General features: G+C 34.2%; 2 protein-coding genes across 3 annotated transcripts; both read right to left on the bottom strand.

The window, feature by feature from the left end:
- Positions 1 to 806: 806 nt before the first annotated feature.
- LOAG_17249 lies at positions 807 to 12337 on the bottom strand. 2 transcript variants are annotated; one of them, XM_020449909.1, is made up of 14 exons: positions 12191 to 12337; positions 7969 to 8114; positions 5497 to 5612; positions 5305 to 5396; positions 5048 to 5167; positions 4763 to 4949; positions 4142 to 4281; positions 3877 to 4007; positions 3517 to 3713; positions 3217 to 3323; positions 2802 to 2968; positions 2359 to 2477; positions 2138 to 2263; positions 807 to 1941 (listed from the first exon to the last, which is right to left on the bottom strand). In XM_020449909.1, exons 1-14 carry the CDS (start codon positions 12206 to 12208, stop codon positions 1898 to 1900), a joined length of 1710 nt encoding a protein of 569 aa, XP_020306495.1. In that variant the 5' UTR covers positions 12209 to 12337; the 3' UTR covers positions 807 to 1897. The 2 variants fall into 2 exon arrangements, with proteins under 2 accessions (XP_020306495.1, XP_003139686.1); XM_003139638.2 differs by lacking the exons at positions 7969 to 8114; positions 12191 to 12337 and adding an exon at positions 6460 to 6721.
- A 5561-nt stretch (positions 12338 to 17898) lies between these two features.
- LOAG_04099 (hypothetical protein) lies at positions 17899 to 19869 on the bottom strand (the record flags this gene model as incomplete). Its single annotated transcript, XM_003139636.1, has 4 exons — positions 17899 to 18438; positions 18717 to 18860; positions 19208 to 19453; positions 19717 to 19869. The coding sequence occupies 4 exons, from the start codon at positions 19867 to 19869 to the stop codon at positions 17899 to 17901; spliced, it is 1083 nt and encodes a 360-aa protein (XP_003139684.1).
- Between the last annotated feature and the right edge of the window lie 5608 nt (positions 19870 to 25477).

Below are 25477 nucleotides of genomic sequence, written 5' to 3'. Positions count from 1 at the left end.
AATAAGCCTAACATATCATTCCTGTTTTTCCGATACTTATAGTTGGAACATCAGGAATTTTCGGATAGATCTGTGCTTCACATTTAGCCTATTTATAATTTGTTGCTTAATAATGTACGATGCTCCAATGAATTTACTGGTGTATAACAACTTACCGGGGCTAGAAACTTCTAAGGTTTCTGAGAAATTGTTGAAAAAACTTTGAAAGCAAAAATTGAAAGAACGATTGGACCATCTTGGAATTTAGACATTATGTTTACATGATTGATATTCATGTCAGTACTTCTCGATTTCAGTGGAACAAATTCGGTAATATAACAAGTGGAAAAGTGACCTATTATCACCATCAATCCATTTACTTCTTTTTCTAACTTTTTGTATCAGGATGTAGAATTTCAGAAACTCTTTCACTCGAATGTGACGAAATTCACAAAACATGCGCATGTGAAGTTACACAATATACATTGGACTTTAGCAGTAATGAGTCTGCACTTACGAAACAGACAACAGTAACAAGCAGCACCAATTGAAAATTCCTTGCCTAATTACAATAAGATGGCTAATCCCGGTATCAATCCAGTCGATATCTCTATGCTTAAATTGAAACACACCCGAAAGGTACGCCGAGAAAAATCCACGAGGATTGAAGTCATCTGAAATGTCTGTCCACTGTGAACTCTCCAGTGATGCTACCAGGAGATCTCAATTTGTTTTAAATAGAATCATCCCCCACATTAAGCCGTTCCCGTTCCCGTCGCCATGAAGGGGAATTTCGTTACGTTTGTTTTCGATGGAGTATATCTTCAGTTTTTTATATCGATTTACAATGAAGACATAACAACAAATTCTTTACTGAAGCTCTACCGAAGATTAAACCGAAAAACATCATTTTAATCGATAGTGAAAGGATGCAAAGAGAAAAAAACTGACAATGAAAGGATGACAGTTGAAGCTCCCATGGTAATAATAATCAAAATTATTGAAAAAACCTCACTAAAAATACAAATTCTAACAGGATAAGAAACAGAGTGAAGGATGGGAGGAGTGTCTACGAAATCGTTTACCACAAAATGTATGTTCAAGGTAATATTTAAAGCTCAGAAAACAAAACTGTTGTCAATTTCATTGTAAAAATTATTATAAAAAATCAAAATTATCACGTTAGTTTGAATCAACCCACATTTAAAACAGTGAGCATCGCTGAACATAAATACCATTATTCCCGAAGTGGAAAACATGCTCAGGAAAGCGAAACAAGACTCACACGAAATTAAAATTACCAGGAATATTTCATTACTAACTGACAGATCCTCTAAATAAAAATAATTATTTGTATAGATCGAAGCAGATTTTTCAATTGCTGAATTACTGTCAATGAATCAGAGAATTTCTTGTATGAAATATTTTTTCGTAGATAACAGTCCTATAAGATAATGACAATTTTTTTTCCAATTTTATGACGCCGTCGGTTCTAACAGGTAAAGAAGTAAAGCTGAAACAACTTAATGAGCACAGCCAGTGACCAATATAAAATTTGCAGACTACAGAAAAACAAAAACACTACACAGACATAAACACGAGAATTTACCGAATTAAAATCTAACTAAAAATTATTGAATTAGAACATAAGTAGTATGGGCTACAAGCAGGAACATTTTTGTTATGCTCAAAAAAAAAAAGCTTGATAAATAACGCTATAGAGCAAATTCATTAAGTTGGTAATCCATAATCTGCTTACAAAGTTTTATGTAGTGCAGTTTTAAAATTAATATATCTTATAAAGGAGAGGGTCGGGATAGTATTGTTGATAGATGATACTGATCGATAGTCGCCAATAAACTGGACTTTAAGGAATAGGCAAGCTAAATGGAAATGAACTGCGATTGTATCAGCATATTTAGGGTACCTTGATAATACGTAACGTGTTCGTGTGTCCGGCTCCTAGAAACATTTTCTATTCACATAACATACTTGACAAAATTATTCTTAATTTGGTTTGAAATTTGAAACTCATCCCACCTCATAAGAGTTAACTCTTTCCGATGTTAAATATAGCTGTTCCAGAATGGGCGTCTCAAATGAAGAAAGGTCAGGAAATAAGCTGACTTCAAACTCATAAGAATGAAAACAAGGAAACCTTGTCTCCAGCCAGTAATGACAACCACCAGGTCGTTCTTCTTGATAAAACCGCGGTCCTTACCAACCAAAATACCATAATTAATTCGGGCATCAACATCGCTCGACCAATCACTTTCTCGATTTGCTGGATATATTTTAGTTAACTTTGGATTCAACCTCTAATTCATGTTTCTAGCAACATGAGTAGTTTTTGCGGAAACAAACGATTTAATGCTTTACCTCCATATTGAAGAGGGAATATACCGCGCCAAAGATGAAGCTGCCGTGCGACATGTTCATCCCGACATATTGCAAAGATAGGCATCATTGGTCGATAACGAGATATCAAGCCGGCAGATCTGAGAAAAGTAAGCAGTTACATTTTGGAGGAGTTTGTTAGGAAATGCTGGACTAAGTATTACTAACTATTTAAGCTTTACTTGTTTACAATGTCCTTATACCATTAAGTATTTCAATAGAGTACGTAAGGCAATTAATAAGATTTATGGTCATAATTTATGATTTCAAATGGAACTTAAAACCGTTTTACTTAATCAACGACTTGAGATTGTCGGGAATCCTCATCGGTTTGAATATGTATTTATACTTTCACTTGAACATTTCAGTGTTTAAGATTATTTACGCGCTACAAAACTCTACAATGCACATAAATAGAAGCAAACCGTCCGGTAGTGGTGACTACAATCATTGCACTGGCATGGCAAGATGCCGCAGCCGAAGTTGCTGCAATGGCAACAGTGTGTGCGATATCCGTTGGTTTCTGGGTTGCATGAAGAAGTTCCTCGAAAAACCTCGTATGATACACCGCTGCTTCTGCTTCTTTGCAGATCTACAAATAAACTGTCTGAAGTGCAACATACTTAGTTATGTTCCTAAACCAGTGAAAACTGTCGGATTATTTAGTCAGATTATCTCTATATTATATATAGGATGCACAATGAAGTATGCAAGTATACTGAAAAGAAATAACTGCCCTGAAAGAAAAATAATTCCAGGCCAAGAATTCTTCCCACAATCGCAACCTTAAGTAGATAAGTACAGACTTATTGATTTATTGCGTACTATTGGAATACTAACCTGATGCATAATTTTGAGGGCTTCTAATGGATATTCACCCTTAGCAGTTTCACCGCTAAGCATCACGCAGTCAGCTCCATCCAGAACTGCATTCGCAACGTCACTACCTGAAATGAACTTGAGCGGTTAAGACTGCTCCTTGATAATTTTGCTTGTATTCTAACTAGTAACGCATTTATTTCTGGATAAATATGAACAAAGCTATTAAAAATCTAATACCCCCCCCCCGCTACCTTTTCAAGATTCCAATTCAAGAAAATCTCAAAGCTTAATATCACGGGGTAATCCAAGATCAATAACCTTCAGCACGAGTTGGTCTTGGCTTCTTTATCATCGATTCAAGCATTTGAGTTGCACAGATAACCGGCTTCCCTGCTCTATTACACTTGGCAATCAACATTTTCTGAGCCAAAAATACCTTTTCTGCTGGAATTTCAATACCCAAATCTCCACGAGCAACCATAACGCCGTCTGCTTCCTCAATAATTTCATCGGCTCTAGAAAAAACGACACTTTATTTTTTAAATTTTAGTTTTTGGAACCATTTGAGTAACGTAAGAAGTTGTATTAGTTGCAGATTAAGATACTATCATTATAATTTCAGATCCCATCTCACAATCCTGAACATAACCTATTACAAATACTGGAGAAACCACTCACTTATCAACACCTTCGTGATTTTCGATTTTTGCTATGATTTTGATGTATTTTCCTTTTTCACCAAGCACTTTTCTTATCATGCTGATACCGCTACCGTTGCGTATGAATGATGCAAAAACGATATCTATTTTCTGGAACATTAACAATAAATTACGTCATTCACTGAACTCCAGTTGGTAAAACAAGTAAGCCAACAATTTTTCTTGTGGAATATAAATTCCTCTGCTGTTATTTTTCAGTTTTTAGTTTAGAAATTTATGAATACCTGCTCCACACCAAATTGTAAATCCTTGATATCTTTCTCAGACACAGCTGGCAAATCAACCGGTGTACCGGGCAAATTGACACCCTTCCTGCTCCCCAACATACCGCCATTTTCAACGGTGCATAGTATACTTTCATTTTCTAGAAGACTCAAATCTTCAAAGGAATATGCAACAGAATTCACACTTTCAAAACAAATGTAAAAACCGCAATGTACTGATGATAGGATTAAGTATACAGCAGCTTCACATGGTAAGCGATTAAATAAAGAATACAATACAAAGGTTTTGAAATGACACGAAAAAAAAATTCTGAAAATGAGGATTTAGGAAATTCAGGAAATGCGGATTTACAGTTGAGCATGAATCCCATCCTTAGTTATAAAATTATGGTATAAGACTGTCATCTAAACCAAACTAGCCATATAATACTTCCTCTTACAAATAGATCTGCAAGGTTTGTGAAGTTTTGCTTTTGTTTTTTTTTAAGGTCTGTGCAGTTTTGTTTTTTTACAAAATGAGAGTAAATCCATTTACAAGGTTCAAAATTCCCAGCAGCGCTAGATGTTTACATATTTAGTGAATTGAAAATACTTTTTGTTCGATTAGAAAATAAAAATCACCGACTGAATTGACGATTAATGAAATAAGACCGTCATCAACAAAGACTCGAGAGCCAACACTAAGAACTTTAGTGATGTTCTTGTAATCAACGAAAACGTTTTGTGCTGTGCCTGAATTTTCCATGGATGGATCAGTGGTTAGTCGGATATGATTTCCTTTTACCAGTTCCACCTCTGCACTGGCACCCTGAATAATAAGAACTTGGAAATTCTCAGCTTCTTTAATTTTGTACATAGGTGTTACAAAAAAGCAGTCAAACTGAGCAACAAAAAAAAAGAACGGACTCCCTCCAGAAGACCGGTACGTATTTCTGGCCCCTTTGTATCAAGGGCGATTGCGACTAATCGTCGCTCGCTGAAGTTGTTTGCTGCTGACCGGACATTCGCTATTGTTTCCGCATGGTACTGAAATTAAAAGAAATGAATAAATAATGACTTGAATTCGAATTCCGATCTGTGACAGTTTCAAATCCCATATGCATTTGCATAACTATGGTTCCCCACTCAACCATCAATAATTAGACTCTGGCCACATTCTTTACTTCATATGATCCATGGCTGAAATTCAAACGGGCAATATTCATTCCGTTGATAATCATTTCTTGCAATTTCTCCACGCTTCGACATGCTGGTCCTAGAATTATTTAAAAGTTAAGCACTTCACGTCGACACCTTCTTTTAAATACTTTTATCACACATAACAAACTGACTGTCAAATAATGACTCCCACTTACCAATAGTACAAATTATTCCAGTTTTTCGGACTACACATGGCTGTTCGCGAATATTTAATTTACACAAGTGTTCCAAATTTGTACCTTCTGCTACTGATACCAATTTCTGCTCTTGTCTGTAAGATATATTTATGCATGTTGCAAGCAACGGTAACACTGTTCAATAATCAATGATTACAAATTTTCTTCACTGCCACTGAATTATTACCATCTTTGTATAATAGACTAAACATATCTTTTTAAAAGAAGTATGGCAAATTAATGAATTTAGAGATACGTTAGCATAATCGAATTGATTATCAAAATCAGCACCTATTCACATTTGAAAAATCGGTTAGGCCCGTTCGGTGGTTTAGTGACAATATAGCCAACATATACTTACTGAGAAAATATCTTTTGACAGAACAGTGACTTGTTTTCAAAAAGTAACAAAATCTCAAGAAAAAAAACTTCTAGTAACATCTGGTTGTGAAATCCCTTCAATTAACTCCCGGAATGATTTATTTGTTGGGTTTTATAAATCGATAACACGGATTTAAACAAACCAATTCGACATATTAACTTCTCCCTAATTCCGAACTGAGATTATTTTCCCAGCATTAAATGAGTAACAGAAGTAAAACCAAAATCATCCACACTGGTTGCTTTAGTGCAAATCTAAGGACAGAATGAACGCGTACTAGCAGTTGCTTAGTAACCATTCTTATTATCAGATAGATTTTGGCTAAATCAAAAACATTGTTTTTACTACGAGCTGAAAGACGGGACAGTCCAGCAATAGCACTCCAAATCAAATCTAGCATCCGTATGAAGAATTTTATCATCCATATAATTACTGAAATGATCGACTCACCTAACTTTACTCACAATTCACGTTTATTACAATTTTACCCAACATAATGCTTCACCTAGCAAGCTACTAATTGTTGTGACCAGCAGATAATTATCAGGAAATAAACTAACGAAATCAAGCAATCGTAATCACCGCGACATTTTGACACGAGTTCTTTGTCGCTATTGTTGTGCTGTGGCGGCCTCATATCTTAACCTCCTTACAGTGAAAGCTACAAATAGAATGAATCACTCCGGGAATTCTTCCAAAATATCGACGGTCGCGAATATCTACACCCCACTCGATATCTCTTCCCTCTTCCCCTTGACACGTCCGCACAGCGCACACATAAAGTCATAAAGAAGAGCTCCTCTATTCCAGCAGCTCTCAGCGAGTCCTTTTTTTGTGATGAAACCTTCGCAATCATTCAAACAGCTTCAGCCCCTATACGTATCACATTGTTTGGGACAGGAAGAGTGTCGCGCAGACACTCATAGGACGAATGAATTTAATGGCCCATCTCATCTGACCTTATTCGAACCCAGCTGTCTTTTCATCTTTGCTCTCCAGTCTTTACACCAATTCAGTCGGGTTCTTCATCGATTATTTCTCAAAACCCGATTGATATGCCCATTGAAATTTCCTAACTCATACTTACTATTTTGTGAAAGTTTAACTAACATATTCAAGTTGCAGTTAATTCTGGTTACATCAAAAGGCGACATCTAACTACATCAAATTTCAATAAAACTATTGCCTTTTTGGTAGCTCCACTGATTTAAAGGCCCTATCATTGTAATCCTACCACATTTTACGACATATATTGACATTTTATCAAAATTCTGATAAGATGAGATGAAAAATAAACTAAAATTTTCTATTTGCCAGGCAGAAAAGTAAATATCAGTTGTCACTTCCACTGCTGCTATTGCTGATCTTCAAGTTTGCAGTATTCTTTTTTCAAGAAATTAAAGCTTACATACAGTTCTGGGCGTAGGAGGACAAAAAAAGGTATGAGTCATAGATGTATGGCTTTTCTAAAGAGGAAGGGAAGTCTGAATTGAACTGAAATTGCTGCAAGGCCTCTTAGCACCAGCACCCCAATGTTTCGGAGGACAAAATGTTTCTTCCCTCATTTTTTCCGTCCTCTTCTTACTGCCACTCACTGCCAATGAAATGAAATTTATAATTATGCTTAAGTCAAACTATATTCCAAGTTCCCAATTTGTTCTACCAGTTAATTTCACTTTCCACATCAGCGGACTTCCAATGTTTGAGGAACAAATAGAAATTTCGTAATTCGTTTGGGAGTTTCGAGGTTACATCGTTAGAAATTACTGATTTAGGGAGTTAGAAATAATAAAAACACAAGAAGTGGAAACTCTTTGGCACTTTGTAATCCAAACATGCAGACAAGAGAAGTGAAATTATGTTTCATTCCGCCATAACTACAAAATCAATACTCCCCGTACCAGATATTTTCCAGTAGGTCAATTCAACATTTATAACATATCCTAGTCAGGTTGTATTTTTTCTTCCTGTTATAACCTTAAAACAATTAATGGGAGAATAAGGAGAGTAGGATTAAACAGGTACGTGATAGACTGGGAGTGAAAGATAACGAGTAATGGATAACAAACCGGAAATATTCTCCGCTTTTTTCTTCTTCGATGGTCATCGGACGCCACAGTCGGTCATTTTCAGTGACCTTCAACTTTGTCGGCTGTTTAAAATCAGTGTTCTGGACTTTGTCGTCTTCTTGCTTCATTTTCTGATGACGCTGTTCCTGGAAAAAGCGGTTTAGCAGCTGATTTTCGGTTTCGGAAGGATTGTTCCGAAACTGTTGCTTCTGACTTTGGTCAGCGCACCATTCTGGTCATCCTTATATAACCAATCTCTTAACTGAACTGCACTGAATAATAACATTAATGGCTACCTATAAACTCCCTTCAGGCAATTCCCATTTAAAAAATGCCTTTTCACGCTATAATCAGTTTATCATTTTTTGCACGAACCGGCAGCAATCCCCCGCTAACAAATAGTAATAAATTCGGCCTTAACGAAACAAGCTACCATGTCGCAAAGAAAATGGTGTAGAAGTTAGGATGAATTAATAATGCAAATGAAGACCACTATTTGCTATTTGCATATCCCCATGGATAGTTGAAGACAAATCCTGAAATTCTACTGTTCCAGTTTTGAAATAGCTCGGATTTGCTAACAATAAAAAAGGCACTACAAAAATTCCCAAATAGCGTCACAAAATATGAGAAACGCAACTGCACAACGAGTTTTACTTTTCTGCTGCAGACAAATTAGCTTTAAATGCAAATTGATGGTTTCCTTTCCTTCTCATAAAGGTAAAAGATGGAAAACGATAAGAACAATTCTTGCTTTCTCGTTTAAATAATGACACGAGAACAGTGAACCTACGAATTTAAGGATTTTATTATCCAAACTTTCAAGATTTTAAACATTATCTCATTTCGAAATTTTTTCAAACTGAAATGCGTTTCGCGTACGTACTCTTCTGCAGAAATCCATCATTTTCCAAAGTGCACGGTTCAGTTTTCAACCTAATTTTTCATTGAAGCTGCGAAAAGAATGAGAGAGAGAGAACAGTTGCACTCCGATAACCATCAATACATTCACTAAGCACCTGAGGATGATGCACTTCCTTCCTCTTTTGCCCAGAAACCCGTTGAGACGCATTTTCCGCCCAACTTTCTTCCTTGCTTTAATGGAAGTACAATCTTGCATTTCTTGTCAGATGTTCTTGCAACATATTTATGCATCTCTTCCCAGGAAAGATCATCGTCGTCATCTGTTGTCCTGTTTCTCCGTATCCACCTACCGTTTGAGACATCAGCACGGGAAATTTCATATTATTAAAGAATGAATGATTTTGAAAATCGAAAGTGAAGGGTATGTATATTTCTCAAGTTTCTAAACATTTTCTATATGTTAAAATCGATAAATAGATTGCCATTCTGGTGTGCAATTTATCTTATCCCGCAAATAAATAACTGGAATGAAAAAAGGGATAATAATGATAACCAATCAATGTAAGGAGGAAAGAAGAAAGTAACTGTTAGCAGAGAAATGTTCTCATTAAAGTACACAAATACATTATAAGAACCGTGTGACAAAGATACGGTAGGCCTTTCATCTATACCGTAGTTACACCATCCTTAACGTTTTTTAAATAATATTCAACCTGACAAACTTTCAAATCTGACTGTGAAAAGGTACCAACATTGTAAACCGCTGTATAAACATTGACGAAAAAGAGCGCGTGCAATGGTATGAGTGCGTGTAAGCGAGTGCGTCCGTACTTCTCATATTTATATGTATGTATGTATGTATGTATATGTATGTATGTATGTATGTATGAGTGTCCGTCTGTATGTTTGTCTGTTCATAGATCAAATAAAGTAAATAAAAATCTATGATGGCACTATAAAAATACTTTAGCAAAATAGAGGAAACATTGAGATGAAGCCGTGATTGCAAACAGAAAAGAGATTACACAACAGTGCTTCTGATAACAAACTATCTGAGAGGGTGAATTGTTTCTTTTGTTCTTTATCTTATCACTTAGAATATTTTCAACTTCAGAATCAATGCAGCTTTAATTCCTACAATGTTCACTCAATTTTTCTGCCTAAAGAGTGTTTTCATATAGACGAAAGAGGTCCCTTTCTGGTACTAAGATAACATGCACATAGCGATTTTCTTATTCAATAGAGGAAGAATGGAATCCAATATTTCTATGTTAGAACTTCCTTTTAGAGTGAGAAAATCTTTTACAAAGTTCATATTTAATGATCTGAATTTCAAAAAACACTTCCAGATGTGTGGTTCACTTCCCAAAAACTACGAGCTGTTTCGGCTCGGTAATTTCCGGTAGCTAGGATGAAACATTTTATAGGAAGACGAGAAGTATCCATATCACAATATTTACTTTTCCTGTTCCTTTTGGGGACAAATATAGAGGTGGGCACATATACCTAGCCTCCTGTATATTGTTGACAACTGGTAAACAATCTGAAATTTCAATGAATCCAAGTAAAAAAGTGAAACCGAAGCGCTTGGGAAAGAACTGGTCGTAAGTAAAAAGGAATAAGCCTAGAAACTGAAGATTTGAAATTCTAAAACTGGGCTTCGCTGTTTCTTTTTTCAATGTAGTGACATCCCCAATTTCAAAAATTTCGCCCACTTTTAAAAATCGAAAATTTTTCGTCATCCATATTCGAGGAGCAAAAGAAGTTAAAAATTATTTATCATTTTAAAACTTGATATAAGAAGCCCGCGATAAAGCACAATGAGTGCATATTACTATCTGATGTGAATTGAGGGCCAAGCTAAAGCATCAAATGCATTAATGAATCATGGTAATTGCACAAATGACAACTGCTCCATTAGTAATTTAATCTATATCTACATGACAAACAAATTCGCTTATCCGTCTTCATTAACATTCCAGCTTGTTTTTCTACGAAACTTTAGAATATATTTAAAATTTAAGGTGTTGCTTAAAAAACAATGGATAATACCATTGCATGCCCGAGAATTCGACAAAAAATTGGAAGATTAATTAGTTCCCAGAAGATGTTGGCGAATAAACTAAAGAATCATAAGTGAATGTGTAGTGATGTACTAACTAGCACGTATTATGTTGGATCGTGACTAAGACTAAAAAACATACAGTATGAGTAGGACAGATGCTATCACTTCATAGAAACTGTATACGTGCTCCTTATTTAGCAATGTACCCAAGGAGCCCTATACTACTAATGGGCGCTAACAGAGGGCTTTATCCGCATGAGCTAACAAAGGCGCTTCGTAAAGGATGTATATATACACCTTGCAGAGAGTAGGAGGACATTCTTCCTTTCTTTTATTCTCCGAATCGTTGTCTTCAAAATTATCTTGAAGCGACGACATCTATGGGATTCGCTTTATGATTTAATTTGTTTTGTAATTCTTAGTAATTATGCGATATAAATATTATTTTTTATCTAAGGCTTTAATAACCCAAGTTTGAGGTACAAATAAAAAGAAATTTTGTTACTCTGTGTTACGTTACGCAATACTTCAAGAATACAAGAAATTTCCCACTAAGAAGATAATGTAATCACAGAAATTTGTTGGTTTTAAAAAGTTTTAGTACTCTATGAAAAGTTGCAATTCAGTCTAAAGATGTCAGAATAATTGGCATATTTCAGGTAAGTGATGAAATATGAATGTATTATTTAGGAATTCACAAATAACGAAGTGAGATACTATCTTTTAGGGTACACGAGAACATTACAGATCTATCTCTAAGCATTTCATTCACCACTTTTGAACCAATAGCATTCATCAAAACGGCAAATTTTAAATTAAAGGGAGGGAGTCCCAGTTAAAATTCAAATTAAAGGAAGGAAGTCTTAATTAAAATTTAAGTTAGAAGGTAGAGAGTATCTGATATTTCAAATTTAAGCAGCCAAAATACTAACACTATATTGATCACAGCTACTGGCTTTTTACTTAGATGGTCATTAGAGCGTCGGTTATTTCCTGCAAGGCATTCTAATGACAAAGTGCTAATCCCAGTGGACAAATATGGAGGAATAGATCGGAGTACATGCATGCTACGAAAACTGGGATGGACTCCCGCATTTTAATCTAAGGCTGAACCAATTCCAATTCGTAAGCGAATGGTGGTGCTACGCTCCTTTCATTCTTACTCAGTATTGGAATCAACGAAGTATGCCTGATCTACTCATAAACTTTATACACTTTCTTGGCTTTGATTTGACGTCCTTTATGGTTGATAAAAGTAAATATAAACAAAAGAATGAAAGCCAAGAAACTAACGAAAGGGTTGGAAAGCATGAGTGGCCTGAACAACCGCCTTTTTCAAACGTTGCGTCATTTTGCCATAAAACTAAAAGAAGAAAACAACGATAAATAAAAAATATATTACCATAAAAGAGGAAGAAAAGTAAAACTGGAAGATTAGCTGTCACCTTACTATCAATCCTAGTAATTACCATCTCCATGCAATCAGTGAATGTTACAGAGAGTGAAAAAAAATTAAAAAGAATAAAGTGCTGGGAGGTGTTCAATCCAAATATTTTCAAAGAGGGCGAAAAAAACTGGGACAAGTTAGGGACTTAGTCAATGAAATTTGTCCTAAAAGAAAACGGAATGGAAGGAGGGATGGAAGTGTTACAGAGAATAAAAGAAACGAATCAAATTGTAATACTTCTGTCAGATATGATGCACTACAAGAAGAAAAAAAGTGGCCTTTAAACTAACCGCAAAACACGTTTCAATGGACTTGGAAGAGCTATGGTTGAGGTGATTCGACAATAACTTAATTTAAATCTGATGAATTTTAGAACTTGAATGAAGCGTTCCAAATAGCTCTCATTTTCTTGATTGGTAGTTTGTTCACTGGTCAGTTACCCATAATAAGTTTTAATCATTTCTAAGAAAATTTACTGGCTTTAATTTCATAGCTTCACTAATCCTATTCCTGAGCGATGCGATGAAAAAAAGAGCAAAATTTGTTATTGTATTTAAAAGTGATTGTGAACTGAAAACTTCACTTCAGGAAGTAACCTAAGATTTTTTAAAATCTCAATCTAATTTAGGAGCGTTGTTACAAACTGCAATCAAAATATGATATAATGTAACAGTTGTAGAAAAAATGAACTTAATAGTATAACCCTTCGAAAAAGATTGACTTTGCAGAAACTACGAATGTGAAGATAGACTGACTTGAAAACGATATTGCATGCACATCGTGAAATGAAATTATGCAATAAATGAATAATGGAAGATGAAAGAATTATTTTTCAAACAGTGTATGGAAAACAATAACCTTGGAGGGATAAGGGAATAGATATATCATGCAGATATCGAAGAGATGTTACTAATTGAAAGTAAGCGAAGTCATCTCATATGTCCTTCTTCAGAAACAGCAAATCTTTATCAGGATATGTTAACTCAATTCTGGCCTAACATAGGGAACCCTATCGTAATAAGTTAAAATCATATTCAAAACACTTTCCTTCCAAGTTATTTTTTAGATAAAATCGAGTTTTACAAGTTTTATTAAAAAGTAAAGGACTAAAATATGAACTTTCATTAGTGTGAAAGACTGGATAAAATATGTGACACTGTTTCTGTAAAATTTGCGAAAAGAAACTGAAATGTAGCATCAAAAAATTAGTTCCTTCTCCCTCAGTTAACCGGTTGCATCCGTTTAGCATGCCGAAAAATGATTTTGAAAGCGCCCTTCAAAAGAAACTGTAATCACTGGGTCATACGAAGACAGTTACCGCGAGAAAGCCTAAAATTAATTGATATAATTAGTTCAATTGGCTTATGGAAAGCTACACTGAAGAATTACTTATAAAAGATTGACTTCATTTAAAATTTCGAACAATTAAATTTTCCCTTCAGATCAAAATTATGTCATAATAATTGTACGCTATGAAAAAAGCTCCGAACATTTCCATAGACACTATTTATGGTAACATAATGGGAGGATGATGAGAAAAAACTGGAATATAAGAGCCAATTTAATACATGAACTGGTCAAAGGTTAAAATAAAGAACAAAAGACATACGTCAGACATTGCTTTCTTGTTTGTTCAGATAATCCAATTTCGATCAGAGTTTTCGGTAAACTTATTGCATTTAAACAACTGAAATATTTAATTCTTCTTGAAGATACAAAACTAATGGAAACAAATGCTACACACTTCGATTGAATGAGTATACTATACTATACTATCTTTACTATATATATATATACTCCATACTCTTTATAAGAAAGTGTGTGTCAAATGCCTGATTATGATTGATTTGCGCGTTAAAATGCCATTTTAGCAGCTTTACAAAAAAAAAAAAGCAAAAAAAAGAAAAAAAACTTGTCAACCACAATGCATGCAAAATGTCGCCTATGGTTTTAAAGGAAGAGATGTCTATGCAAGACTAATTGCTGATATGATTTGAGCATATTATCGGAAGTCACAAATCAGCACTTGTCATTACTTTTAATTTTGGGGCAATAATATGATTTAGAGCGAAGAAGTCAAAGCAAAGTTAGCGTTTCACCATTTAAAGGAGCCCTATAGTAAATATGATATTACTGGCTATAAATCATCGTTCTTACTCATAGGAAAAAAAAAATCAAAGCTGTGATATTTTGCTTTGTTAGTAATTTGAAAACTGTATCGCTTGATGACACTTCCCAGGCCCTGAGCTTCTTATGACGCACAACATATAAGTGCCATTTTGAAGCTAATCAAGGACTACTTGTTTGAAATGCCATCATTGTTTATCTGTCATCAACGAAAAAGTGACCCATTTTAATGACAAGTAGCAGATACGTCTACCTGACTATATCCCGACAGTTGTCATGAAAGATAAAGCGATAAGCTGAAGCCAAGTGTCTAGGAAATTCATTCATTGCTATCGATTAAAACAAGCCAAAATAAGGATTTGTTTATGCAAGCATCCAGTTTTTCCCTAAACTAGACTAGTTTACTGAATTCAATCTTTACGCTTTGCCACTAAAGCTTTATTGATTGCGATTATTTCGCGAATTTGAGAGAAATACAAATAGATGGAAACTGCTTGACAATAAGTCCTATGTGCGCCTTCACTCTATAGGCGTATACCTTTTTGAAGATGAAGCATAGGCGGCATAGTACGATCGATAATAAAGAAAAATATGGAAGGGAGACGATGAATTAAATGTGAATTACGGCCCCAAAAGTACTACTTGAGGCTTATAAATTCATGCATATATTTATCGTAGATATTAAAGTTAATTTACTACAAAGCGCTGCTAACTTTTAATGATCGCTATTGAAAATCGAAATTCGAATTTTAGCAGTATGCATTGGTGAAAATTTCTTTACATTAAAGTGCTAATGAAATATTTATTAGCTGGCAGCTGGCATATTTGACAGACAATAGAGCAATCCTGAGAAATCGCAAAAGAAATCACCTTAGCAATTTCCCGGGTTATAGGCTGTTAAAAACATCAAGAACGACTTATGAAAAGCTAATAGAAGACTAGTGAAAGCAATTTTTCTGTGCTGAAGAAATAAATTAACAGTAATGATTGATTGCTATTATACGCAAATCAGGACCGGTGTTAGATAGATATGTAGACGGTTGCACTTGAGTCATCTAATTTAACACCTTTTTCAAATTATGTCATATTTGCAACGAATAATTATCACTTTTTATGAGTTGCATGCAGTTTCATTCAAAAGGGACAGATTCATTCAAATGATGTACTCAGTGAAGATGGACTGGTTTTTGTTTACTTCGCTTTGATAGGTAGAATTACTCGAACATGTCTGACCCAACATTCTACCGGGTAAAGTCTAAGTTTAGTTCAAGAGTTCCGACCATCCCTTTTTCTTTCCTGTGTTATGATGCAACAACACTAGTGAAGACTGATATCATCAGGTTTCTCAACTTGACAACGAGATTCATTTCAATTAATTCATAGAAATTGACAGTTTAAATATCATTTCGAAAATTTCACAACTGCCAATGGAATTTTCAATATCAATTAAAATTGTCACATTTTCTAGATTATTGATTTGTAAATTTTCGCTAATTTACACTTTATCAAAGCACATCATCACAAATTACCTGCTGTCGCATTTTTGTTTATCACGTTACAGTTAATATGAATCACCGACTACATCATGAAACGAATGGGCTGACAATATTCCTCGATTATTCATGGTAGAACTTTACATCACATTGCCATATGATATTTTAGAAACTTTGCCAAACCTTGTCTTTCCTAAAGTTCTCTGTTTTAAGAATACTTAAATGTTTTTTACACAGCAGCTACTTCATTTTATGCAATTTAATGGACTAGTAGCAGTTGAACAGACAGGTGAAGGTGAAGGTGAGGAAAGTTGTACTAAAATGAAATGGAAACAAGGTTTGTCTGCTTGGTTGTCTCATGGTGTCTTTTTATCAACTTGTGAAATGACTGCAATAGTTATGGCCCATGCGGTGAATTTCTGACCTCAAGCTATTTAGTTATCGTCATCTGAATAACTGGCAAATAGAATAAAACAGAAAGAAGAGAACTTTTCCTTTACAATTTCATGTTTTGCAAATCACTTTCTAGTTTGTTTTCAATTGAAAAAAGTTGCAAGACAGGAGTAATTGTTAAATTCTTCATCCTCTTGTAAATTTCAACGTTTAAATTATATTAACCTCTCGTTAAAATAAAATAGTGACATTTCTATTTCCAAGATTCTGTAAGCTAACGAAAAACAGTTCTCTATTTTATTACATTCTAACTCAACTTTTTCACTACCGTACCTGTTAAATTTTTATTCCATTAAAAAAATCACCGCGTAAATGATGCTTGTCCATCAGTCTACCACAAAATTATAATACATTGCATAACTATCGCTTTTCACAGTGTCGTCGTTATTAAAATTACATTTGTGCTTTCAGTTCGTTTAAATTCGGGGAGTGAATTTTGTTAAAATAATTTAGTTTTCTTTTTCCTTAAAAAAGATAAAATAATTTAGGATTACTCAATGCCACTAACTTCAGTTAATGTTTAAATGCTGGTATAAATGTTCCGCGGCAGGACTTCAGTCATTAAAGAATATTTGGCCAATTAATTATCTTTACTTCCGGATAGAACATTGAAAAAGAGTTACATTGCTTTATGTTTCGTTTGTTTTGCGGAGTAAAAATCAAATTCTTCCAGAACATTGCTTTTGTGACTTTTGATTTGATAACTTTTTTTAAGATTCAAAAGTTACTTTGTTTTGATATCGCTCACTTCAAGAACATAAAGTCTAAGCAAGAAAGGGCTGATAACTTTTTGCATAAAATGTACAAATATCAAATATTTCACATGCACCATACCACTGAAGCTTCAAGCAATATGCAGTAATAAATCCGTAAAAATAAAAATAAGGAAGAAATAAAATGAATTTTTAAATTGAAGAATGGGTTATTTCTAGAATTAGTTCATTGAAGGTTTATTCAAAATGGAATTTGGAACGCAATTATTTAAATGTTAATTTCGAAGTCGTCTTATTCAGTTCGTATCATTCAGAAAATATTGAACAAACTAATCCGTGAAAGTGCGAATGTTTAAAAGTACAAATTGACAGCTTATTCTTTTCAAATTAACTTCTACAATTCACTTCTTTGAACATGTTTTATTTTTCCTCTTTCTAATACTTTTTCCGAATCTATCATAACTTCAATTCTGCTATGCTATACCCACTGGATAAGGAATGCAGAAGTTGTTAGATAAGCTGATGGCCATAAATATGACAAAATGAGTGTGTTAGACAAAATGAGTGTGCTCATCACAAAATGAGCGCATATATATATATATATATATATATATGCGCTGCTGATGTTATGCGGCGACGCGGGGACTGACCTATCGGAGGCCTTCGTTGTGAAACACTGAAATTTCGAGTAGCTTCAGTATTTTGAATGAAGGGGTAATAAGAACGCCATGGGATAGGACGCGAATAATGGGAAAGAAAATAAAGGGGTTATAGGCCAAGACTGCTATTTCGGCTCCAAGTTTTAAAGAGCTCTGACTGTCGCAGTTGCATTTTGTAATGTAAGCAACCGTTGTTGCAGAGATGGGTTGTTAACTTATCGTAACAATTTGTCTTATCATAGCTAATAACTTGTAGCAATCCTTCTTCCTCATCACAACTGGTCACGTGTACGTCACTATACTTATCGCACGATTTTCTGCACTTATTTCTTGAATTCAAGTCATGATAATCATAACTATTGTGATTCATAGAATTCTCTACTCCAAAAGAATTCTCGGGCACAATGATAGCAACTCGTTCTTGATATGAGTCGGTTAAAAGTTTCCGTGAAGTGACTGGTTGAGTTTGCAAGAATGGACTGTGTGACTGAATATGTTGTAGAGCAATATCACCCGTAACGTTAACAGATTTGAGAGATGTCTCACGTGAGCGTTGATTCATTACTGAGCTAATACGACTGAGACGCAGTTTTCGTGCCGAATTCCACATCGCTTCTACGTGCCAATACCAATGCCAGTAAATATACAACTGAAGAGTTATTATGGTTGTATGTCAGTAAATCAAGGAACGATGAATTCATCGATCCATGAATTCCATCCAGAATTAAGGATTTTCTTAAACTGCTGAATGGAGAAAAGTTGTTCAAAAATTTGTTGAACTTTGAAATTTGTTGAACTTTGATTTATTTGCTTTAATACTGATGAATTACTATTTCAGTTGTCTCCTCATTTTTCAAACTCAATAACTTCAAATAGTAAAATGATAGTCTGAGGGGAGCATTCCTTGCATATAATGAGAAGTGATACCAAGAAGAAGTTCAGTGATGCACCAGCAGCATAGATTGATACCGAAAAAAGTGAAGCACTGTTTTGATCACCGGTAAATGTCGGTAACACTTTTGGTAGAGCAGCCAGGCTTAAGATCAATAACCCGACACCGTAGGCACTTTGCTAGAAAGTAATACGGATTTTTATGTAGGCAATTTGTGGAATTTGTTCAACAATGCACTGTAGAGTATGGAGGAAAAAGGCATAAAATGCTGTGTTGGTGAAACTTTGTTCCAAAAGAGAAGCATAAAAAGAATATTTCAAGATGTCAATAATGTCAAAAAAAAATAATTTGTCGGATCTGAAACAAGTTAGGCACGGAAAATGGAAATGGAAATTAACACGCAAGGATCTTTATGTGTACATGAAATGAGGCAAGTTCCGTTACATACAGTCTAGACCGAAAGTCTCCTTGATTGTCTACAAATGATCTATATGGCCCCTCCTTCTATACCATAGAATAATATTACCTGGATGAGAAGAGGCCACAATGAGTAAGGCCTTGGTCTTGATACGAATGCAAATGGTAGGCATATGACGAAGGCAAGAATGTGACATACGCACCATATGCACCGTCCATATCCACCATCCAAGTGTTGTGCCACGCAACTATCAATACCCCAAAGTGAATGAAACAAGCCAATGTCAAAAATGATGATATCCACGCCAACCAGCAAAACTGGTTCTGTCCCGTTTATGAAATCGCAGAAAAGTATCTGAAACTTATTTAAATTAAAGTCCGGAGATTTGCACCTTTCAGTCCCTAATTAGTTGCAGTCCCGCATGAAATTTTAATAAACCTAGTGGTTCCATTGTTGTTAGAGGTCAGGGGACAATGATTTATTTCCACTTTACATCACTTCATTTTACTTCTCGTTCTTTTTCATCGATCTTTTTTCAGTTCGAATATGAAAAAAATGTACATTACTCTCGACCAGTTTTCCTGCTTGCTATCTTCGTCTTACACTGGCATGAATACCTGGTTGTAGTGGATAAGTGAGAAGAAATGTTGCGCCATGGCCCAAGCGCAAATAGCAAGTTGTAGTACACCGAGATAAAGTGAAATTTGTGAGTTAAGATAGCGATGTCCCAAAATTTTGGAACTTTCGTCGTGGATCACCAGTAATTTCATTAGCAGCTAATAGCTTGCATCCTTCATTCTTCTCTGCAATTTCAGAACAGTCTAAGATCATCTTGCACTTCACTGAATATCTTGAAAGAAATTATCAAAGCGGTTCATGTCTTCAAAGCAAAAAATAAATACTGATCAGGTTCTTGGTGACAATATTTTATGACCAATATAGCCTTTTATCTTCTTCAGATAATTTGATTAGGCCTATTTATGTTCGCTTATTGCGCACTTTTCTAATTCACAGAAAAGCGAGATGAATAGCAGATGGAATCATCATCATGCGGGAATGTGTTAGGTAGTGCATTGGGTGAATGATACATTCAGGTGAGGTCACGAATCATTGCCAATCTCACATCTATATGGAGAGATTTATTTGGTCAAGAATTAATAAAAAAGCAAAAAACAAATGAAGGAAGAAAATGGTTGAACAATGGTGTTAAGCAACAGGTATTAACAAAATATAACAATAGCGACTTATTGTGGTAAAAGAACGCCAATGTACGGTAAAGCTGAGGAAATCATACTTGACTCCTTAAGAACATGTTACATGTGAAAAGCAATTTAGAGACAAATATGGATGAGTTGAATACCAAACCCTTCATTTCGAAAAAGATGGCCCCAATTTAGAATGCACTTTACTAGCTCATGAGAGATCGATTTTTAACAATTTTGAGACATTTCTATTTTGTCGTAACCATTTCCTACCTCTACTACTGTGTTTAATACGACCTTTGAACTGTGATAATACTTCGTGGAAACCTAAAATTCATTCTAACATCGATATTGAAAAAAACAAATTTATCATTTTGATTTGGAATTAATTTGCAGAGTTATGCTGTGTCGAAAGTAAAAACATAAAAGTGCTTTACTAGAAAAATACAGTAATTCATTTCTTTTGCAAATGTGCTAAAAGAATATTGAAAATTACCAGAAGAAACGAACTCTCAAGTCCCAACCGAAATGATGAAATGCAAATGAAACGAATTTCTCCTCTTCTCTGTTGAGTTAGTAACAAGAACCAAGAGAAAATTTCCAAAATATAAACCAAAGGAAAGTTCCAAAAAACAAAAATTTCCAAAATGTACAACGGTGTACTGTACTGTATCCAGTTACAATTCCATCAAATGAATTTGTTGAAATGAAAAAAAAAACTGAATGAAACGGGGGATACTGTAACAAAATATTGATCGAAAGAGCTGATTAATGAAAATAGATCCATCCATAAAAAACAAATTTCAATTGCAATTTATTTTGCGAATTAAGCGAAGCTTTCATTAGTTTTCATATTATTTATTGATACAAGTGCTAACGGACGTTAAAATTATGCAAATTACACTGGTAGATAAGACCAATATATTTCAAGGAATAAGAAGAAAGTGGTAAGGTTCTGGTGTTATAATTTTTAAATTGAACTAGATGAAAGAGGAACTGCCATATATTTAAATAGCTCTCTATCTTCATCTATTATGGGCTTTTGAGGACTACAACTGACATAAATGAGGTCAGGACTAAATGATACGATGTCCAGTTCTTCTCCAATGATCTGATGATGTTTATCTCATGATCGATATAATGGAACAATTTGTTGATTGATGGTTCGAAAGATGCGATATTTATTGATCAACAAACAAAGACATCTTCTAGGGTTGTTTGGAACACTAGCCAAAAATTATTTACAACACGCCTATTAACATACTTGTTTTATGAAGCCTTTTTTTACAAATTATTGCAAATCCATGCGGCATTATATAGCACTTCCCTTATGTTAAAGACAGGAATAGAGATGATGAAAAAGTTCTTAACAGAGGCCTGTAATTCATAAGCTTCACATTTAATGAAATGGTTGTTTTGTTAGTACCCACTCAATTGATAAATAACATTCCAGGAGATATGTAATTAAAAAGTTTTGTGTTAGAGTCGTTTTGGTTCATTATGATCCTTTTATATTAAAAAGTACTGGAAATTTCATGCTTGATCTCATATCCTCTGAAATAGTTTTTTTGCATTATTGAACTTTGTTACTCAATAATGGAAGACTGGCTATATTTTAATCCTCATTTTTCACTTTATTCCTTTTCATTCTACAGGATAAAGAAATGGTGGACTAAAAGCAAATTTGAATGGTTTCTTTTATGAATTCCAACCTGAATAACTCCCAATATTAACAGTGTACTGACTCAGGAACTGGTTTTTTCTTTGCTATACAATCGTACAGTACAGTTGTGACTCAAGAAGGTTTGTGAAGGAACGAGAAGTCTGCTGACAGGTCATCGGAAATTGACAATGACCAGTTGGCAGCAATCATCGAAACTGATCCTCTTATCTTATGACAACATGCTGACGAAAAACTTAACCGCATTGATACGGAATTTAGACAAAAGAAGATATGGACATCACGTAGCGACCATGTTTTCTTTTGTCCTAATCATACCTTGAACAAGTAGTGCTTCAGAAGTTGGCCAAATTAGCTACGCAGTTATGTTTTGCGAACAGTATTCTTCTGATCAGAATGCTCAACTAACCAGTTTTCACTTTTTCAGCTATCTCGATAACCTTTTACGGCAAAACAAATAGAATGCAGAAAACACTTGCCAAAAATTGATTTGGAAACTGTGACAGAGTTAGCAAATTGTATGAAAATTTCGAGAGATGTCATCGATGAGATCAGAGACATTATAAATAATAGATGACCATGTGAGTTATCCACTTCAAAAGAAAATAATTTGGAATTTTGTATCAAACGGATGTCTACAAATATATTTGGTTTCAATGAATTTGTTGGGATAAAAGTTAAGTTTAGATGTTCAGGTAGTTTAAAATATGAGTTTTTGATAGCTTTGATACTTGAATTTGCTTATCGTCTGACCAGCTGTTACTGCCATCACCTTTCCCTCAAAAATTATTTGGTTATTGGGAAATGATAACGATTTCAAATACATTTTCAAAAAAAAAGCAAGCTTAGCGATTTTGTATTTTCATTAAATATAACCTGTAGAAGCTTGATAAGAACAGCCTGTTTAACTTAACTGCATTCATCATTTACTTACTTCAAATCATCTTTTACTTACCATTCATCCGCTTTTTAGGAATTACGATGCGGACAATTTATTTAAGAATTAGCCAAATTATATAATTGAAATAAGTAAGAAAAAAGAGTTGGGATACAAGAGATAAAAATTACTTCGATAAGTATCTAATCAAATTCAAAGGATAAACGAATGGTATCGTGTATCAAAATAAAAATTTTGAATGAAAGGTTGAATTTGATGGCTAAAACAACAAATCTCTGGTAATGAAAATACTCAACGATGCATAACATACAAACAGTTGAACAATTTTAACAAAAATTTAAATCAAGTGAATAAATTAAAATTGCATTTTTCCGATTGAATATTCCACATAGCATAGTAATATTTCAATGACTTTCAATTTCTGAAATTCTTCCTGACAATATTGGCCATTTTCACATAGTGCCAGCAATATTTGTCAGATTCAATCTCTAAATGTTTTCCCCCTTAGTACCTAATGATTTGATAATTTCCTGATGACTAACCATCCATCAGAAAGATATAGCTGATCTCTTATTCTACCCAAGCTTGGACAACTTACCCAGTCATTTTTATATTTTGGTGTATGGTTGTAAAAATCTCTTTCATTTAAAGGTGGTTTGAATTCAACATCGCTCAACAAAATATGGTTTGCTTCGATGACGATTACTTAACCAGTGGATTGAAGGCTTTGATATCTAGGAAATTGATTATCCAACTTTCGGATAGCACTGCATGGTGCTCCATTACAATTTCAGGTAAAAATACAATTTTTTGTGCTCATAAATAGACCTTTTCATTCTTATTTTTGATTTTTAGGCTCGTTTTGGGAGGAAAAAACTAATCACACTTGTTAGTCAAGCGAAAATAACACAAAAATGTTCCCACCTTTCAGTACAGACCCTAAATTTGGTCCAAATCAACAATCGTTTCTAGTTACAAAGAAATTTTTAATCTTCAATTAGAATTTCTTGCTAATGATATATTTTGATTACTCTTCTTATTGAAAGTATACAACTTTTAATGAAAATTCTTCATTGCTGATTTCGTTCTTAAAATTGTTTCTGATTCCGACAACAAAATGAGTCCAGTATAAGCTCCATTAATTAAACTAAAGAGTAACAACCATGCGCAAGAAAAGGTATACAAGTGATACAAAATATTTCATAACAAATCAGTGATAAAGGTAATGTTGTATTTTTCTGAGTATCAGAATAATTATTTTAATTAAAACTTTATAATAATTTCTTAAAATAATATGTCATTCTTCATGGTAAATTTTAATTACGGCAGAATTCATCACTAGAGATATGCAGGGCAAAAAAAGATGCAGCAGTCAGGAATCTATTACAATTCGCGGAAAGTTTTCATTTCCGGAAGTTTTTTTGGTAAGATGGTACCACTTATTCCCTCCCCAACCCTAATTTTAGGTTTTCAATTGTCTTTTTAGTGTAAAAGCAGGAGATCACAACTATCCGAACACAACGAATTATTTCAACAGTGTTCTTCAGTTGTCGGTTCTCAGATCACAATTTAATGAGCATATTGTGCAGAACAACACTTTTCCAATAATAAGTAAGTATTATCGAACATTCGTAAATTCTGCATTTTAATTGATGTGAATCTCTAGTTGTCAATTAAAAAATTGGGCTTTTGAATTAATGTTATTCCAGTTATACTAATAGTCCTGTATACGTCATTAATTTCATCAGAATTGGCTTTAAGATTAAGTGCTTAAGATAATTTACCATTAAAAATAAACCAGGATATGCAACAACTAATTGCAAGGGGACTTCACTTACTTTTAATATGATAATCTATCTTTGTCTAATCAGTTCACGAGAAAGTCCAATAAAAAATGATATTTTTTGCAAAATCTCTGATAAGTAATACAGAAAAAGGAAAAGTTAACAAACACTAATATGTTCATTCGACCATTGTAAGTTTTTGCAATGATAAGTCTCACTAATTTGTGTAAGATGCATCTTTTTTTTTTTTTTCTTTGAGCTAGTAATTGTAATTTGTGCTTTAAAGCCATTGTCTTTTTTCCATTTAGATGAGAAAGGCTGTTTATTTGAGATTTCTTGGGCAATTTGAAAAAGACTCAGCATACTCCATCTTGAAACGAAAAGAATAGTGTCGGGAAAACTCCGAAAATCATAATGCAAATTTTCTGCCGGATTATGGAAATTAAAGCTACGTTCAAACAAAATTTTCATAATATCCAAAAAACGGGATGACGAAATCTTGTAAGTAAAATTAAAGCAATGAAGAGGATATAAAACTAGCAATGGACAGCGTAAAACAAAAACGTCTCAGTACCTGCACAATGGACAATGGACAGTGCCAAAGGCTTGCCATACCTCCATGATAGCCCGATGGAGCTTACAAAGCTCCTCCTAATCCATATATATACATATATATATGAAAAAATCTCAAGACACACAGTTGAGTTCATTTTTTAACCGAGCAGACGATAGATCCTTTTCGCTTATTCTCCACGATTGAACCACAAACGACCACATCTTCGCATATCTGCACCATTGAACAACAAACTACGG

Source organism: Loa loa (genome assembly GCF_000183805.2).
Source record: "Loa loa unplaced genomic scaffold supercont3.53, whole genome shotgun sequence".
NCBI classification, from domain to species: domain Eukaryota; kingdom Metazoa; phylum Nematoda; class Chromadorea; order Rhabditida; family Onchocercidae; genus Loa; species Loa loa.
The sequence above is the reverse complement of the archived record's forward strand: the minus strand, read 5'-3'. Positions and strand labels throughout refer to the sequence as shown.

Excerpts from the sequence above, each read along its gene's own strand:
- LOAG_17249 (XM_020449909.1), bottom strand. Across the intron at positions 5,613-7,968 it reads AAAAGCGGAGAATATTTCCG|ACAAGAGCAGAAATTGGTAT; the intron begins GTTTGTTATCCA and ends TATATCTTACAG. Across the intron at positions 4,950-5,047 it reads GTACCGGTCTTCTGGAGGGA|GGTGCCAGTGCAGAGGTGGA; the intron begins GTCCGTTCTTTT and ends CTTATTATTCAG.